This window comes from Phodopus roborovskii, unplaced genomic scaffold (assembly GCF_943737965.1).
Source record: "Phodopus roborovskii unplaced genomic scaffold, PHOROB, whole genome shotgun sequence".
Classification (NCBI taxonomy): Eukaryota; Metazoa; Chordata; class Mammalia; order Rodentia; family Cricetidae; genus Phodopus; species Phodopus roborovskii.
The window spans coordinates 29322-49474 of NW_026125480.1; the positions used below are offsets into that span (position 1 = coordinate 29322).

The 20153-nt window shown below is 38.7% G+C and overlaps 1 protein-coding gene across 1 annotated transcript; it reads right to left on the reverse strand.

Annotated features, from left to right (window-relative positions):
• Positions 1-3463: 3463 nt before the first annotated feature.
• LOC127215577 (zinc finger protein 501-like) lies at positions 3464-15521 on the reverse strand. The gene is made up of 3 exons (XM_051175981.1): positions 15427-15521; positions 13526-13708; positions 3464-5214 (listed from the first exon to the last, which is right to left on the reverse strand). Exons 1-3 carry the CDS (start codon positions 15519-15521, stop codon positions 4323-4325), a joined length of 1170 nt encoding a protein of 389 aa, XP_051031938.1. The 3' UTR covers positions 3464-4322.
• Positions 15522-20153: the final 4632 nt, after the last annotated feature.

A 20153-nucleotide genomic window follows, 5' to 3' on the forward strand; every position in this document is an offset into this window, starting at 1 on the left:
CAAAAGGAATTTAGAAAGCATCTAATCTAAGAGGTAATAGAGGAACGCATGGTTGCTACTGGAATCATGCATGCTCTTTATTCTTCTACCCTGAGTTACAGAAATCCACAATTTTTATACAGCAATACTTTGGCAATAGAAAGGGTATAAGGATATATTCTTGGGGTCACAAAGCATTTCTTGCAAACAAGTCACAAAAAGTAATAAGTTGTCCACTATCTTTAAGGCTGATGCATTTGTAGTCATAAAAAGTTCCAATTATTTCAAAATGAGAGAGGGGGTCACAGAAATGAGGAGAAACTAAATCAAAGAGGAGTTTAAGGTGGAGGTTTAATCATAGTAGCACAGAAGAGATTTCTAAGAACAACACTGATCACACCCATTGGGCAGTAGGGACAGGTGCAGGCATGACCTGGGGGGCTAGGGTCTGGAGTCCCAGACTGCAGCTCACTCTCTAGCTTCCTGGTTGGAGACAGCATCCAGAGGCATCCTTGGGTTGGGAATCTGTGGCAGTCATCTGTTTCTGGTGTAAGTGATTTCTCCCCCTCAAACATCCATCAGCCTATCATTTTCCAGATTCTTATTTACCATGCTATACCTCACAAATACAGTGAATGTGGTAAATACTATATCCAGGTCTCAGGTGTTGGAAAACATCTGCTAATTCATAGTGGAGGAAAACTTTCCATAGTAATAATGTAGCATATATTGTATCCAGAGCCTCTCTCTTCAGAGGCCACTTAAGGCTCCACACGAGAATGATTATGGTCATGAGAAACTTGTGAAAGCTCTTGAGAGATGATTGAATGTCAGAAAACATCAAGTGTTTATATTCTGGAGAAATGAAACAGTGTTGGAAAATGTTTTATTAGGTTATTTTACTTGTTCAAATTTTTAAAAATCCTAATGAAGACAAAATGGAGAACTCTAAAAATTGTTCTATTTTCCAGCAGTGCATCCCACCAAACAGTGGTGGAGAAATATGGGGTTTAGTGGGGGCTGTCAGGTCACCAGGACATTCTTGAAGGGACTTGGGGGAATCCTTATATCTTCATTTTGGTCCACCGCTATGGGGTGAAGGTCTTCACTAAAACATGTTATTGGTCCATGTTGTGCTAGACCACCAGAAGCCCAAAGCAATGATACCAACTAGGCACAGACTGAAACCATCCCAGACTGACATAAACAAACCTTCCTTCTTCATAACTTGGTTACCTCAGATATTTTGTTACAGTAATGGAAACCTTACTGACACATGTTTTATCTTTTTCACAGATGGTGTGAGAAAGAGCATATGGGACCGTGTAGCTCAGCAGTAGAGAGACTGCTTGCTAACTGTGGTTTGAAAGTGAAACACCTCCCACAAACTCACTTGTTTGGACACTTTATCACCAGCTGGTGGCGCTGTTTGGGAGGCTGTGGAACCTTGGAGCCTCTGTGGAGGTGTGGGTTCCTGGGGCACGCCATTAAGATGTGAAGCAGGGTCCCACTTCCTGCTCACTTCCGCTTCCCAGGTGCAGATCATCCTCTTTCTCCTGCAGCTCGATTAAAAATGGAGAGGCAACAATTTGGGGATGATAGAAATCAGCAAGCTAGTTGAAATGATATATTTAAGAGATTTCTCAACAGAACTTTCGAAATCTACTGCAGCTGGTTCAGGTCAGTGACCGCCCAGCAGCGAAGACAATTCGAGAGACAAACAAGTCGACCGAAAAGAAGATAGAGGCCCAAAGAATCAGCACCCATGCACTGTACTTTTCAACAAACTGCTATCCCACCTGTGTGGTCGGGATAGGGATAAGGGGAGTCCAGCCGCTTTCCCACACACTTGCTGTGTCGAATTAGAGAAGGCATGTGTATAAAAAGTTACAAAATGAAGAAAACAACGCAGTGTAAGGGGTACAAGGTGAAATGCTTTTCATTGTGCACAAGTTTACAGATTTAAAATGACACTGGAAATCAGTGAAGTAGGATAACGACCTAAAGGTGACTAAGCAGAGGGGTTTCAAAACATTGAACACTTGCAATTGAAAACCCCAGAGTCTTTCCAACTTGTTGTCATCTCCAGATTGTTAACAACCAGTATAGAAACCTAACTTCCCAATGCTTGCTAAGGTTGAACATCCCGGACACAGGACAAGTGACAGAAATTATCTTCACTCATTTGAAAACAGGAGTCTGAATTTATTAAAGATTGCACTAATCAGGGGCTTTTTTTTTTTTAAACAAAATCCATTGCTGAGAACACCAAAATATTCTTAAAAAAATGTTTTCCCGTGAATATGACTTTCTTCTTCAATTGAAATCTAAAGAAATTGTGTAGTGATATGGATTTGCTCAGTGTTACACACTACCTTTTCTAAAATCTAAAATTTCTGAGTCTTTCTGGTTTTAGTATCAAAATTCTAATATAATGCTTTGAGCTTAGACACTTTTTCATATTTCCTCAGTAGTTCAAATTGGTTTTCCAGCACACTTTTGGGGATCTCTAAGTGTCTATGAACTTGTATATTTTGTCTTTTTATAGATTATCTCTTTAAATCTTCATAGTTTCACACATGACATAATGCTGAAGACATGTGACTAGCTAAGTCATTTATTGAGTTTTGCTTCATGATGTATATTCTGGGATATCTTCAATATTAGCATTGTTTGAAGGATTTAGCAAAGTAAGTTGAAATTCACTTCTTGGGGCTTGCAGAGCAGGGTGATTATGTACCACAGGACATGAGGACATCACTATGGTCTGTAGTATTTGCCCATGGGTAGCATTTTCGGAGGGTGGTTGGAGTTTGGTTAAAACATGGGGTATTAGTATGAGTTCAGAGCCATGGATGAAACAGCCCAGTTTGCATGACATTTTTCAGTAACAGTTTTGTAGCTGAATTTTCATGTCATTTTTGCACACCTCTATATCACCCCTCCTAAAATGCAAAGAGAGTAGCATTCTCAGGTTCCCAAAGCCTCTACATTTTATTTATATAGAGTTCATTTTGCTTACCTAACTACTATGGCAGTATGCCTGGAGCAGTGAGCACAATCTTCACTACTTTACTTGACTGAAATGCCTTCATTCCAGGTCCTTAATGATGCAATCCCTTTAATATAGTTCCAGGTGTTTATATGTGGGCATATCTGCATGTAGACTAACCCATCTGGAGATGGAAAGAGGAACAGTATCTCAGTTGCTAAGACCACCAGGAATCAGTTTTTCTATGGTCATAGCCAGCCATGTGAAAGGATAGTTTAACACCCATAGGTGTTTCAACTCTCATGATGAGAACAGCTGCTGTAATATCAATTTTCTGTTTACAAATATGGAGGAACAATTAATGGGTTCAACACTCATCTCATGAAACATTTTTCCTGGCAACATACATACATACACACGTGCACACATGCACACACGCATCTGGGAACTGAAAACAGAACCAAGTGTAGCTTGTTAAGCCAGTCAGCTTTATTTGCCTTACAGGACTATAGAGCAAAAGGTACATAAAGATGGTTTCCATCATTAAAATCCATGGCATACACCTAGTGAATGTTATGTACCCAGAGCACCCATAGGCATATCTACAGGTTAAAGAGCATCCAGTCCTGATGAGTTAAGTTGACGAATCCTCTTCTAAGTGGCATGATTTGTCTGAATCTCTTCACTTGAGTGAAACATAATGAATCTTGCTAGTTTCTGGGATGTCTTGAAGCTCTTTAGACCTTCAAGCTCTATGTCCTGCCTTATTTAGCTTCCCTTCAGAGTGGATCAACTGAGTCTCTAGGAAACTGTTACACAATAGCATGTTCCTCAGGTTTCTTCATTATGAAGTATTTGAGGATGAACAAGTAAAAAGTTAATGAAAATTCTCCTACATTGTCACATTTTCAGAATTTGCATTAACATAACCTCGTTTTGCAAGAGTAAACACTATTAAAGGTTTTTACAAGTTTCTCATGTTCAAAATGATTCTCTAGTATGATGCATCAAGTGTAGCTAAGAACAGAGCTTGGATAAAGACTATCCTTATAATTTCCTATGGAAAATTTTAATTCCAGTTATGAATTTTCGGGTGATTTCTTAGACTTGGAAAGCAGGTAAAGACTACTCTGCATACATTATATTTGTAAAGAGTCTCTCATATGAATTCTTTGATGTGTTCTTCAGTTGGCTTTCTGGATGAAAGATTTCTTACATTTACTACATTGGTAAGGCTTTTCTCCTGAATGGATTCTCTGATGAGCTCCAAGATTGCATTTCTCGGTAAACACTATGTCACGTTCACTACATTTATAAAATTTCTCACGGAGCTGTTGGTAAAGGATTTGCTTCATTCACTACATTTGTAAGGTTTCTCTACTGTATGTATTCTCTGATGAGTTCTGAGATAAAATTTTCTCGTAAAGAATTTGTCACATTCACTACATTTGTAAGGTTTCTCTCCTGTATGTATTCTCTGATGAGTTCTGAGATAGAATTTACTCACAAAGGATTTGTCACATTCACTACACTTATAAGGTCTCTCTCCTGTATGAATTCTCTGGTGAGTTGTAAGACTGCTTTTCTGGGTAAAGGATTTGTCACATTCACTACACTTGTAGGGTTTATCTCCTGTATGAATTTTCTGATGTCTTCTAAGATCTGAGGCATGGGTAAAGTATTTGTCACATTCACTACATTTATAAGGTTTCTCTCCAGTATGGATTCTCTGATGAGTTCTAAGATAGAATTTCCTTGTAAAGGATTTGTCACATTCACTACATTTGTAAGGTTTCTCTCCTGTATGACTTTTCTGGTGTCTTCTAAGGTCTGAACTATGACTAAAGGATTTCTCACATTGAATACATTTGTAAGGTTTCTCTCCTGTATGTATTCTCTGATGACTTCTAAGATGAGAGACACAGATAAAGAGATTCTCACATTCACTACATTTGTAAAGTTTCTCTCCTGTATGAATTTTCTGATGTCTTCTAAGATCTGAGGCATGAGTAAAGTATTTGTCACATTCACTACATTTGTAAGGTTTCTCTCCAGTATGCATTCTCTGATGAGTTCTAAGATAGAATTTCCTTGTAAAGGATTTGTCACATTCACTACATTTGTAAGGTTTCAGTCCTGTGTGAATCTTCTGATGTCTTGTAAGAGCTGAACCACGGGTAAAGTATTTGTCACATTCACTACATTTATAAGGTTTGTCTCCTGTATGTATTCTCCTATGACTTCTAAGATGAGAGACACAGATAAAGAGCTTCTCACATTCACTACATTTGTAAAGTTTCTCTCCTGTATGTATTCTCTGATGAATTCTAAGACTGCCTTTCTGGGTAAAGGATTTGTCACATTCACTGCATTTGTAAGGTTTCTCTCCTGTATGTATTCTCCGATGAGTTCTAAGACTTCCTTTCTCAGTAAATGGTTTCTCAAATTCATTACACAGTGTAAAGTTTCTCACCTGTATAGGTTCTACAAGGGTATTCAAGGTGTGTCCTAGTATATTGTTTAAGTTCAAAACGTTTCTCTCCTCCATTTTTCCAATGTTTTGTACGACTTGAGCAGCAGACAAAAGATTTGCCACAATCACTGTATGTGTAAGTATTCTCTACACTGTGGAAGCTGTAATGTCTTTCTAAGTCTGATGCATGAAAAAAGCACTTACCACATTCTGTACATTTGTAGGGTTTCTCCCCACAGTGGATTTTGCAATGTACTTTGAGTTGAGACAAATGCAGAAAGGATTTACCACATTTTGTACATTTACAGGATTTCTCTGTAGTATGAGCTCTCTGATGTCTACTGAGGCTTGAGTAAAACTTGAAGCATTTTCCACATTTCCTGCATTGGTATGGATTCCTTCTACTATTGGTTTGATTCAGCATTAATTTATGTTTAGAGTCAAAAGATTCATCATACTCTATATTATTGTGTCCATTCTTTGTTGTATGGATTCCTTGGTGTTGACTAATGATGGAACAGAAATCAAAAGAGTTTACACATTCTTTGTACATGTAAGGTTCTTCTCCAGTGTTCCAACTTGGATGTCTGTTTATATGTAATAATTCTACACTGCCTTCTCTGTGGTAAGCAAATCTGTCCTTCTTGCAGTTTTCTGCAATGCCATTTCTGTCATATGGTATACTTTGAGCAGATTCATGAATAACTTTGCCAAGGTCATTACACTGAAAAGCTTCTCTTGGACAGTCACATGATTATGGGCAACATGCTTTGTGCCTTGATCCAATATCTTCTCATATTTACCACATGTGCAATGGTTCTCTGGAAAAATAATACAATTATGGAAAACATGGATTAATACACGAGTAAGAGATTCAATAACTAATGTTTTCTGAGGCATGCAAACAAGAGATTTTCAGGAATTAAGCTTTCAGCAAAGGCATTTTCTAATTCACAATCATTAAATGGAAACTCATCAGAACCTCCAATCTGATATATACCAAACCACAGGAACCAAAATAGGCCACTCATTCTTATCTAAACATTGTACCTGGCAGGAGACAGGACAAGTGGGTGATTAAACAATAAACCTTGACAAAGGACCTCTCTAAAAGATCATATGAAGAATGACCCTCTATTTTCTTATGGTTTTCAGAGTCACATTGTGAAGTATTGAAGAGCTAGAAGCTTAATATAACCCAGGGTAAGATAGAACTCAAAATACCCTCTTTAGTATCCAACAATGCTAGGATTAAAATCATGCTGTGGCAGTTGGTACCCTTTGAATTCTCCATGGTGTTTTAAGGCATGAGGAGGTGGAAAGAAATTTTTCACATTGAGACCATATCTCAAAACTTAAATTAATAAAAGAATAACATTCTCACAATCAACAGCTCTTTCTGTACTTATAACATTCTGAATTTTTTTAAAAATAAGAAAATGAGTCTTTAAAATAATAGCAAAATCAAAATATTCCAATTATTATGTGTACTGTTATATAGTCCCATGCCCTGAATGTACAATTTTTAAAATTTTTCCTTCAATACTATTTAAGAGAGGTGGAGATACAACACTGGTCACTCTTCTAGAGAAAACAGAAAAATGTAAAGGAAATATCATCAAGAAGTTATGCTAATAACTAGAATTTCCCTTAGTGCTAGGAGTCTCTAGAAAGTTCAAAGAGTTTATATATACACAAAATAGGAAAAACAAAGGATAAATCAGGGACTATAGAAGAACATTCTTACCCACAAAGACTAGATTGTTGTAATTCTCCAGCATCACATCCATGTACAAAGCTCTCTGAGCACAGTCTAGACATTCCCATTCCTCCTGTGAGAGATCCACAGCCACATCCCTGAATGATAACAGACTCTGTAATGGAAAATTACCTAATTACCATGTGCTACTGCACAAAATGCTTTCCTAGATAAAAGAGATCTAAAGAATTAGCGATAGCTCTGTAATGTAGTTGAGGCAAAGCAATTAATCAAAGACAAAAGTGTTTGAGATGTGGTCCAGAGATGTGTCAGAAGTTAAGCATTGTTGCTCTTACATAAATACATAGAATGAGTTATTACATTACTTATATTTCTAAGGTGTTTCTCCTTCGTGAGTTTTCTGATTTTTTTCTAATACCTGAGCAGCAGATAAAGGATTTGCAATCATCAATACATTTGAAATTTTTATGTCAGGTTTGGATTCCATTAAGTCTTGGAAAGTACTTTAAAATATGGTGTGGTTCCCACCACCCTTAAGGCACTATAAAATAGATATTAACTCCAGTTCTATAAGAGCCAATTCACTCATCCAATCTCTTCAGGCAGGAGACATAAATAGCACACACACATATATAATGACATAAAATTTAATTATAATTTTAAAGATACTTTCTAAAATACCCATAGTCTTATTCTAAAATACTCATAGTCTTAACTTTTTTTAATCTGTATGAAAACAGGGTAATGATATAATTCTCAAAGTCAATAAACTTTTAGGCTATATTAGATACACATTTGGGCATTAGAGACTGAAATGTACTTTTATGTATTGGTATCAAACAGAATCCCAGCATCACATCTCAGATGGTAAAGCTATTGAGCAAAATTATTTTTCCAAATTCTACAATTGTTGACCTTGCTCAAATATTGGACACTAGATAAATCTTGTTTGCCTGTTTGCAGCTGGGTCTCTTCTTATTCTGTTCTAAAATGCTCCCTTCAAATTTTGAGGTCCCAAAACAGTGCTGCAGCCTGTCTAAAACAAATAGGTAGAATCCAGAATTCATGAATGAGTTAAAATCAGTATTTCTTCTTTGAAGAGTAAGCACAGCAACATCAATGCATACATCCAAGATCCCAAATAAGACATAGAATCAAATCTCTTGCTGAAGTTATTTTATAGTATCTTCAAAACCAAGAAGTAAACTGAAAATTCAGATTTAGACAGAATTATTATTGTTTAAATTTTTCTAAGAGTGGACACAAACAATAGAGATTATAATAATTACATAAATCCCAGAGTGTTTCACTACAAAAAGAGACTATGCATAAATAAATGTCATATGTGACAATGCATTAAAATGAAGTAGAAACATTTTTTGTGAATGAAATAATGTATTAAGTTGAGTAATGATTACACTAATCTTTCATTCATTTTGAATATATTATTGCTCATGAGAATGGGTCAGTTAAAAATCTGAATCTTCTAATTTCACCTTAATTCATTTCTTCAGTATTAGAGTTCATTAATCTAACAGTATTTTAGGCTGCACAGATAAATATCACCTATAATTCTTCCATCATTGTTGAAAACTAAAAGATGAAAAGTTATATATGGCCTTTGTCACAAATGTGCACCACAAATGTAAACCTATGGTCTGGAGAACTTGCTGTTCTTCTACACACATGGCAGCTCACTACAATGCCTGACTTCAGTGCCAAGAGTTTGGTGCCAATTATGGGCATCCAGTGGCATAATGCACATGCAGTGTACATAGAACAAAAATATATGAGCCCTCATACATTCATAGAATATTACTGAAAAGAAAGAAATGGAACCATCACTACTTAAGAATTCTCTCCCTACACAAAATCATAGCTTCAGGGAGAGTAAAACCATAGGGTGGAAGTAACATTCTTCTTACAAAAATTAAAAAGACAGTAAAATAATTAAAAGGACATCTACTGATGCTTGAAAATTGATGCCTGATGCACAGCACCAAGTCAATACTACCTAGAAAATTATTAGTAATATATTCCACATGATGGAATTAAAAGAGGCAGTAGTGTTTATGACACTTACGAAAAATAGAGGTGGGGAGAGAGATCAACATCTGTTTATTGAGAACTTATCACTGAGAAATGGCAGAACCTTTACTGAGACAAATAGATTTTGGGTATCAACACGCCAATCATCATTATTTTATATAAAATGCCAAAGAGACAAGGATCCTCACAGACCAATCCATTTTATGGAAGTGAAACATACATTATTCCTTCCATTATGTACGCTCTATGGTGCTGCAATATTTACTATTTGGATTCAAGACAGCAAGTCTCCTCTAATTGTAACCGTACTCTTGCATAAATTTCTCTGTTACGTCAGTGAAAGGGTCAATGTACTTGCATGTCCATTTGCATAAGCCTGTTTCTGGAAACCTGACCATCCTGGAAATAAAATAGATACATGAAACCACCTTTCCTCATGAATATAAAAGGAAGGACAGAAGTCCATTCTATGTAGAAAAAGGCCATCAATATATTTCTTTGAGTGCATTTACAATAGATTCTCTTTCAGAATGGCAGTTATTAATTCCATGAAAATTTATGTCATCACAGTTTGAAATCGAGTGAAAATGTAATGGGCCAAAGCTGTGCTATGCAGATGAATGATCTAAAGACATACTCTTGATTATCACAGAAGAAAAGAAAGGTAAATCATAGAAAATAAAATAAAGACTTTAGATAACATTGCCTGAGGCAGAGAATTAAAGTCTTGAATGGCTTTAATAATAAAACCAATTTTCAAAGAACTATGGACATGACACTGACCTGGGGAGCATTCACCACAGAAGCATTCATTGTTCTTGTTGGTCTTCTCTCAGTTATTCTCACAGAAACAAAGACTGGAATTCTTCTTGAAACTTCACATCAATATGTCAAAAATAAAAAGCTAAAATTAATACAACTCTGTTATGGATAATGTCAAGCCACATAAAAAAAAAACTTAAAACCTAAAATAATACCAGAAAACTTTTCAAAAAAAAAAAAACCAAAAAAAGTTTGTAATAGCGGGAGGATGGGGAAACAACCTGCCTTATGACATTGCAGTTGGAAATACAAATACATGTTGGTCTGCCTATCTGGGCCACACATGCCCAAAATCATACATGAAGTATGAGGGGGATTTATGGAAATAAAATGTGTTTAACCAGGGATGGGACACAGGGTGATTTAAGATAATGGTGAGTGAATAAGCTGATACAAATATTAAATATGAATATTTACTAATTATAAAAATTAAGGTTTACAGAAATAGAACTCAAAGGGTGTTATCAATGCCCAGTTGGAGGCAGAATGCTTTCATTATCTATATAATGACCCAATTACCAAGGATTTATGAAAACTGCTATTTTTTTCCTACTTAAGTAAAACAGAAAACAAACAAAATTGGTTAGGGAAACAAGCAGAAAAGACACATCTAAAATGGAATCTTGAAATGAGTTGGCACTTTGTATACACATGGAATAGAGCATGTTGTAAAACCCACAGTGTTAAAAGATTTATATGACTAATTCTAAATCTCTCTCTCCATGGTGTATACTTCAATGGTACAAATTTACATGAAAGCTGTCATGAGATATTCTGGGCCATGAGGCAATTACAGATGACAGCTGATATTTATAAGGCCAATCCACTGAAATCAACGAATCTGATGGAAGAAATTCATAGGCAAGGCCTATGAAAATATTGCCTACAAATACATACTGTTCCTGCCTATAAATTCACAAGTGCAAAGACAACCATGGTGTCTCCCCAATACCTACACTGTATTGTGTTATCTCATATGATGTGTGGCTCTTGTCTACCTGCATGGAATACTTTGTGACTCTGAGAAAAGAGCATTGTAACCTTTCTAGTGCTAAAGTACTGCTGTTGTACATGTTTAAAAACTGTAGACTTTAAAAACATATGAAAAAGACATGAAAACATGATCAGTGATGTAAATCAGGGAGGAATAGCATCACTCACATGCAAAGTCTAGTAAAATTGTACTTACACAGAAAGTCTTTTCTTACCTACAATAAGAATATTCTGATATTATTCTCAGTGGAATTCTTCAGAAACATTTTGAACCAAACAGTCTTGAAAAACCAATTTCATGTCCTGTTTCTACTTGATCCTCTCTCTCCCTACCCCTTCCGCAATCCCTCCGGCATACTTCCTTTGGTACTCTCCCTTCATCATCCGGGGCTCTGTCTTATGCTTCAACGGTGATTACGACTGACTGAGCATTGTGAGACCCTGCATAGGACAAAAAGAGTCTTCAGAAAGCACCTGAAACTTTTCATGGACCAGAAATAGAATATGCACAACAGCCACTGGTGATGCCAAGCATCCTGAAGGCGCTGCTTGTGGCACTATCAATATCTAATTGGAAGAAGACCTTTCTTTATCATCTATATAACCGACCAATTAGAAAGTCTTTATATGAGCTGTTATTGCCTCTATTTATTTCTTTATTATATGTAGTGTTCTGTCTGCATTTATGTCTGCAAGCCAGAAGAGGGCACCAGATCTCATTACAGATGTGACCCACCATGTGATTGCTGGGAGCCTCTATTTAACTAATTAAAACTAAAGAGAAAATAAACAGTAAATTTTTAAAAAGGAAAAAAAATTAGCAGAATAGAGTCCTATAAAATGGAAACTTGAATTCACTGAAGGAATTAAGACCACTTGAAGACAGAAAACCTTGTATGCCCTTTGAATAAGACATATTATTGTGAAAATTGCAGTGTCAAAAGATGTATGTGGTTAACTCAAAATCCATGACAATCATTCTATCCATGATAAACTTCAAAGATACGGTAAAGAGGGTCCTGCAAACTTACAAGGAAGCAGTAAGACTGTGTGAGTGCACAGCAAGCCCAGGCACACAGAACAGAGCTTGATTACGCCCCACTGTGATTTCTCACAACAGTGCAGACACACACAAACAACAGCACCATGGCAGTGACAGAAGAAAAGACACCCAAAGCTGTAAGAGTAGCAGATACAGTGATATAAATGAGCCTACAAATTATCAGGACACAAAGCAAGAACCCACAAACAAGACTGCATGCAATTAAAAACTTACATGGAAATGACTAATAATTTAAAAAAAAAAAAAAAAGGAAGAAACCGCCTACACAATGAATTCTTCATTGGCAAACTTTTCACAGTACAATACCAAAACATCCAGAATTTATCAAAGATGAAAAAAGAAAAAAAATCACAAACCAAATAATAAGGTAGTCAATAATAAGCAAGTGAAATAAATAGACCATGCTCAAAAGCAGTTGAAATGACCAAAATGTACACACTATATGCTCCACATATTTAGTGATGAGGATTTCACTGTATTCTCTGGGATGTGAGACTCATTTACACACAGCTCACACACATGCAGAGTAGTTTTCCCAGGAACCCTGGAGAGGAGAAAGCCAGACTGCAAGAAAACTATTCCCACCCTCAGAATCCACACTGCTACAGTTCTTCCACAAGGATCTGTACAAAAAAAGTTCTGTGTGCAAGATCCAGGCATTCCCCACTCCTCCGGCAGGAAGTCTACTTAATGTCAAAAAAAAAAAAAAAAAACCCTGAAAAAAATACAACTGTTTGGACAGGTGTGCATGGACAGAGCGCTTTTCTTCAACCACAGAAACATTTTTTTCTGATACAGGTGAGTGGTCATAATTATTCACATGACCTCTGAAATTTTGTTTCATGCTAGCTATAAAATATATTCTCACAGCATGCATACTGCACTTGCCTGGACCTAAGATGTAGCAATCACACAGCATAAGAAGACACATTTATGAAAGCTGTATTTACATCCTAGACTGCAAATTAATAGGCAACAAAAACTTTGCTTAGTAAATGTTATGTTTCCAGCCATAACTGGAGCGCTGATAGAGAATATTTTCTGATTCAATCAAATCTGCACTGGTTCCCCGTGTGGTTACTATCTACAAACCCCTGTGGGAATGCCTGCTCCTCAGGGCGAAAGGGGCAAGTGGTGAAACCGGAGTTAGAAAGCGTGATCTGGAACTGCCATAATAGCAAAGAAATCCTTGTTTGCAAACAGCAGACAATGCAAATGCTCTAGTGGGCTACTTTATGAATTATTTTATGACAGAATTCTGGGAATAGTAAGATGGGTGGGGGAAAAAAATCACGGTACAACTCGGTTCATAAGATCTCAGACTTACTGACAACGCAAAGATATCCACGACAGAATTTTGTCCTTCTGAGCAGCCTGAGCGAGCACAGCCCGGGTCCCCTCCCTCCTGGGTCCCAGCCCCGCAGATCCTCTCACCTGGGAGGTTCCAGGGCCGCCGGGCTGCGGTTCCCGCCACTGCGCTGCTGACTGTGACTTTCCCAGGCCGCCCCGCGCGGAGACTGCGGCTCCGGAGTTTTCAGGTCCCCGAACCCGGCCGGTTCTTCCTTGATGATTCCGGACTCGGGGCTCCCCGAGTCCAACATTGAAAGGAAGAATTTCCTGTCATTTCAGCAAGGTTCCTTGGAGATGGCTTCTTCCGGAGCCGCCCACTGCATTCTGCTTCCGGTGACATGTCCTCTACACCAGCCTACCACGAGCTTCTCTTTTTTCTTTAGTTTCCCAAGTCCCTGCTGCAGATTTGTTGTTGTTGTTGTTGTTTTTCCTACTACACTCCTCTGATTGACAGGTGTCTACAATCCCTCGCCCCTCCCACACAGCTGCAGCTGTCAGGCTGCCCTGGACCCGCTCTGCACAGACTCCACACGCTTGCTGCCAGCCTAGACCAGAGCTGCATCCAGGAGGACGCTGCACCCCGGTATCTGATCCCCCACCCTGGGTTCTGAAATCTTGGGATATTAATTATCCTGTGTCGCGAGCAAGAAGGCAGATGCATGTAGTTAATACAACAAAATTTACTTAATTATGCTGAAGGTCTTCTTCACACTAGGTTCACACTCAAGGCTGCTCTGCTCACCTGTGGGACATCTCTTAGCTGAAGGTCAGGTCCAGTCTCTAACACAAGTCTCTGATTCGAGGGTGGTGGTGGCTCTTGCCTTTAATCCTAGCACTAGGGAGGCAGAGACAGGTGGATCTCTGTGAGTTCGAAGCCATCCCAATATACAGAGCAAGTTCCAGGACAGGCTTTAAAGTTGCAGAGAAACCCTGTCTCAAAAAACCAAACCAAACAAACATAAAAACAGCAAAACACAACAAACACCGTAAGTTGTGAGGCTCAAGGCCCACTTGCAAAATAAATTAAAGCTAAAATAAAAATGGCCTTGGCTCAAAGCACAAACCATATTACTATCCCCAAGTTAAATGATAGTCAATATACTGATCTCAAAAAGCAGAGTCATGTTCAAGATGGTCAAACATGTAACACATGTATCAGGGGTTGAAGATAAGGTAGAGTTGCTGGATGGCTCGTTCAAACAAAATAATGAATTAAAATTAAAATAATGCTCCGTACAAGTAGCACCAGTTAAAGGTAAAAGTGAAATTCCATTTGTATGTTCTACACTTATATGAAAAATTCTAAATTTGAGACACAGTAACTCACTGTGGAGAGCTTTACTGGGAAGCAGGATAATAATTTCCACCACTATGCAAATGAGGGATGCTAAGAAGCCATCTTTATCCTTCCCTTACAGACCCCACCCCGACTATTGCTACTCAAGCATCCAGAATTCCACTAATAGCAAAGTTGACTTGGAGTAAAACGTTTCAGGGACTAAGCATTTTGAAAGGAAATAGGTGTCTCAGGAAGTCAGTGGTGAATCAGCCCATTAACAGCCCAGTGCTGAAGTCAATCTGTGCTGTCAGCTGGTGCTGATGTTGTGGTCATGCTAACTCAGAAACAAGTCTGTCTTCTGGGAAACATACTGAAGGTGCTTTCATGGGAAACACAGAACATTCTATTCAAAACCTCGTTGGTGAATGTAGAAGCTGACCAACATGGAGAAAATGAGCTATGTAAACGGGCACAGCCCTAAAGAAGTCATTTGCACCATGCTTGCTGTGGCTCTAAGAATATTGAGAAAGAGGTGGTGGGAAGGAAATAAAAGAAAGATAGGGAACGGCCATGACATGAGTTCTCCAGACTACTCCTAATCAGTAAACTAGAGCAACTGTACTCACCGGCACTGGGCTCACTCAAGACCAGGCCTAGCCACAATCACTCTAGGAAGTGGAGAGGCTCACCGGGCCCCACCCTTTACCTCTCCACTGTGACTTTAGGAGAACGGACATCACTGTCTCTAGTTGTGTCTTTTGTGATGAAGGTAACAGCTCCAACACGTAGCTCCAAAACCATATCCTCACAGATGGTCCTGGTTAATCTTGGTAGATCAAAAAACCAAAATGAATAGAAATGAACATGAGAGAGTTATGGAATGAGGGAGAGATTGGGGAGAGACTGGGGGAGACAGAGAGAAGGATGGATGTGTATGGGCCGCAAGTGCGGGGAGCAAGGGATCGATCAAGGTGTGCATTAATCAAGGTCTATCATATGAAATGGCAAACAGATAATAATAAAAGTTAAAATTTCTCATTTTGCCTCTCTATCTGCTTTGATATCAGGTAATGTAAACGTCATAAAGAATCTGGAAGTCTTGTCTTCATTTTACATCAAGGAATACTTTAAGTAGTTTCTCTGAAATTCTGACATAATTCTGTGGCAAATCAATCTACTTCTAGGCTTCTTTTTAAAATCAAGGTTCATTTATCCCTGCTTCATTTTTGCTGCAGCTTCTAAATCTCTTGAATTTGTCCATGTTGGTGCAATTTTGGTGTATGGTATGAATTGAGAGATTTCATCATTTCTTTTTAGAATCCCTAATTCAAGTCTTTAGTGTCTTTAGTGTCAATAGGGATCACACATGCTTGTACACTTGTGTCTCCTGATTAAGCCAGGCAGTTAGCTTGTGTATCTCTCAAGTCATGCTGACCAAAAGTCATGTATACACAGCTATCAAAGAGATGAAGACCAACTCTCTTTTAAGATTCGGTCTCTCCCAACAGTCAGAATGGCCTTCACCAGTACTTATAATGAATTCTGACAGGGATGTGAGGAAAGGAACAATGTTGTACACTGCTTGTGGAAAAGGACTCTATACTTTCCCCAAAAACACTAGGAATAGAAACTATCAGACATACTGTACTGTTTAGCCATTTAACCACAGATGTTGTTCTGATTGTTGCCTACAGTTCTCTGTGTACATCCATGCCCATCTGCATAGTCTGAGGAAACCAGACTCCAGAATTTCCCAAGCCACTTCGGAGATTGTAGCTAAGAAATAGATTTGTCCTGATTATAATGAGAACCAGGTTTCTCTGGTGTGTTCTGAGTTTTAAGCTGTGCTGTGATGATCATGACAGGTTAAGAGGCATCCTAGCTCTGCAGGGAGGTGAGCACACAGAAATACAAATACAGAGCTAGGGGTCTGTCCTTAAAACACAGGCTTCTGATCCCACGGGCCCCTTCCAGATGACAGGACTGCTTGTTTTACCTTGTAGTAAGTTCTATTGTTTCTCTTCGTATGGAAAAAGAATGATGTCTCCAGCTAATTGTGCACGTTAGTGATTAACTCCATGCCACATATAATGCATCCTATTTGAGTCAAGGAAAGAAATGAAAGCATTTCTTTCCTTGGAATCATTTAACAAAGAGAAAGTCCAGATTTGAATTCTCTACTTGAAGCTCCCTGTCCATTCTATCCCCTGGTTCTCTGTTTCATGAGTTTGGATCTGTGTCTGCTTGAAGGCTATCTTGTGAATCTGTCCCTGTATGTTTGCTTGCTGTCTGTTTCTTTCTGTGTGTTTGTTTGTCTGTGTACTCTGTATGTGTCTGTCTATCCATAACAAAGTGTTTTTCTCTGTCTGTATTGAATAGCATACAAAGCATCATGTGGGGTAGGTATGAGAAATGCTTAACAGACATTAAACCCCAAGGAACTGGAATTATGGATGGCTACAAGGCAACACATGAGTGCTATGAACTGACTTCCAGTCCTCTGCAAGAGCAGTAAGTGTTCTTTGTTGCTGAGCTGTCTCTCCATCCCTCAGGTAACATTTTCAAAACAGGAGTTTTAAAGTTTTGCATATGACATTGGGAGGAGGGGGGACACGACATTTCACTGATCTTGAATGTATTTACTGGTGAGGCATCCATGTTTCCCTGTTGCTCTCCTCTTGAGATTGTGTCTCAGAAACAATGACTGGACCTCTTCTTGCCTTTTCAAATGAAAGTGTCTTGGTGGTTCTGCATCACTTCAGTCTTGAAGATTTAGTCTTTGTCACTTCAGGTCTTAAGGACTGTGAATGAGGATAGCAGCAATAAAGAAGATGGGTGGCCACAATTATGTAAGGTAACAGACAATCCAACAGAAAAGGAAGAATACTGACCAATGGTAAAAATGCACCATTTGCTACAAGGCTATATTGTTCATTTTACTCAACGGTTTCCAAACACATGACACAATCACTAGGTAGAAAGTAAACAGAAATGCTGGGGAACTTCGACATCTAACACGTAGTTACAGATAATGAAATCATACAGGTGTTGCTGTGTGGAAGACAGCATGAGACAGGGGGAGGGACGGGTCCCCGACGGGGCGGAGACATAGCATGCTAAGAGGGGTGTAGGGGAAAAGGATCTGTGCGGTAGGTGGGACCCTGGAAGCGGGAAACCGGAAACGGGGTGTAGTGGGCGGGGCCAGGAGGAGCTGCTCCAAGGAGCCAGGTTGAAGGGAGCGAAGGGAGGAAAGTGAAACATTCCCTGTTCTTTTCCGGGAGCAGCGCGCTGCAGACCTGGGTGCCGCGGGGACCTGAAAACTCCGGAGCCGCAGTCTCCGCGCGGGGCGGCCTGGGAAAGTCACAGTCAGCAGCGCAGTGGCGGGAACCGCAGCCCGGCGGCCCTGGAACCTCCCAGGTGAGAGGAGCTGCGGGGCTGGGACCCAGGAGGGAGGGGACCGGGCTGTGCTCGCTCAGGCTGCTCAGAAGACACCGTCAGCTCCGGGCCGCCCGTGGCGGTGCCGGAGGCGGCGGCTCAGGTCATCACCTGCAGCCAGGTGCTGTCATTTCCATCACCACAAGCTGGGTGCTTCCCTGCGCCCCAGGCGCAGCCCTTAAAAGTGTTGTCTGTCACAGTTCTCTGTCTTGTTCCTGATTTGCTCCTTTACCTGGAATTTTTCATGAAAGATGATAACACCTGCCAAAAGGTCTTCCTGCCTAGGCAGGTATTGCAGACAAAGGTTAACTTCTAACTATTGCCAGTACGGGACCCTCTGCGTTGTACTGCCTTAAATTTCAACTGTTCTAGTGACTCTCCTCTCTGCCTTGCATTGTTTCAGGAACAGAAAAAAAAAGTATCATGAATATTTCAAAAAAAATTGTTGGTACTACAAATATTATGTTAAGCCAAATTGAATAGACTCAAACAAAAAAACAAAACAAAACACAAATGCTTATATTGCCTGCCAGGTGTAGATCCTAACTCTAATGAAAACCTCTGTGAATGCTAACATAAAATAGTTTTAAAAAAAATTATCTAGACAAGACTAAGAAAGGAGTGTTCATCCACAAACAATAGTTTGTTCTCAGAGCTTATTAATACATAGGCAACCTTGGACACCATTTTGTTCCAAGCCAGATTTCCACCCACAACCAGACAAAGAAATTACTTCTGACTGGAATACTATTGTCACAACAGATGGGAAAGAGAATTCTTGGAAGTCACATACTTACTCTAAAGGTCACAAGAACACCCCACATATGCACAGCTAATCACAAGCCCGGGTGTGTGGCCCAAGATCAGAGGCAAATATTTATGAAAGTGAAGACTTTATAAAATTCTTAAGTGTCTATGAATAATCAATAATTGTAAACAAAACTGTTTTCTGGATTAACAGAGTAACAGTGTATATTTAATCTGTACATACAATAGAAAAAAAAACATCAAAATTTGTAAAGTGAGTAGGTCATATATACCAGTATCTATATTATATTTTAATTCTTGTTATACTTCATATTTAAGGAAAAAACAATATATTATGATCTGTGTTAGAAGCCTTCTGTTTTATTATTATGTCTTCTTATCATCCCTTACAAATGTCAACTTGACAAATGTAACCTCTTAAAAAAAAAAGTGGCACGGAACTTTTTGGATATGTGTTTGCTGATTTATACTATCACTATGTTTACTTCTATTATGTGTAACATTAGCACTGTTTAAATTAAACACAATTTTCTTGGTGGAAAAAAAAAAGTGGTTGTATCATCAGCCACAGGCTTTTGCAGGTATCTTAGGTTAACATCCTAATACCATATAACCAAAAGTTGTAAAACTTAAAATGTAATGTGACATTAAGCCTGATCTCAAGGTTGTAAACGCTTGTTGACCCACACCTGGTGCCTGATTTTACTATAAGAGGAGGCCCAAACCCAGCTCCTGTTGTTACAATTTCAGAAGCCCAAACTGGCTATGGTCCCAGTTAACTGGTAAGCTTTCTGAGCCTTGCAGTGATTTTTTTTCTTTTCCTTTTCTTTTCTTTCTTTCTTTCCTTCCTCTTTCTTTCTTTCTTTCTTTTTTTTTGGAAGAAAGTTCTTTTCTGATTTCATAGACTTTGGTGATCCCCCATTATTTGCATGCCCTTGGACTCAACAATTTACTCCCCATTAATTGTCCGACTGAGACATAATGCAGTCTAGGATGTGAATACAGCATTCAGAAATGTGTCTTCATATGTTCTTATGTTACACTTTGGGCCCAGGCAGGTGCAGTATGGATGCTGTAAGAGTATATCTGGCCAAACCATGTTATAGTTGTCAGATACACTTTAAACAAAATTATAAAGCATTTTTTGAATATTTATGATGACTCACCTGTATCAGAAAAATGTTTCATTAGTAGAAGAAAATTATTCTACCTATGCACACCTGCCCAAAC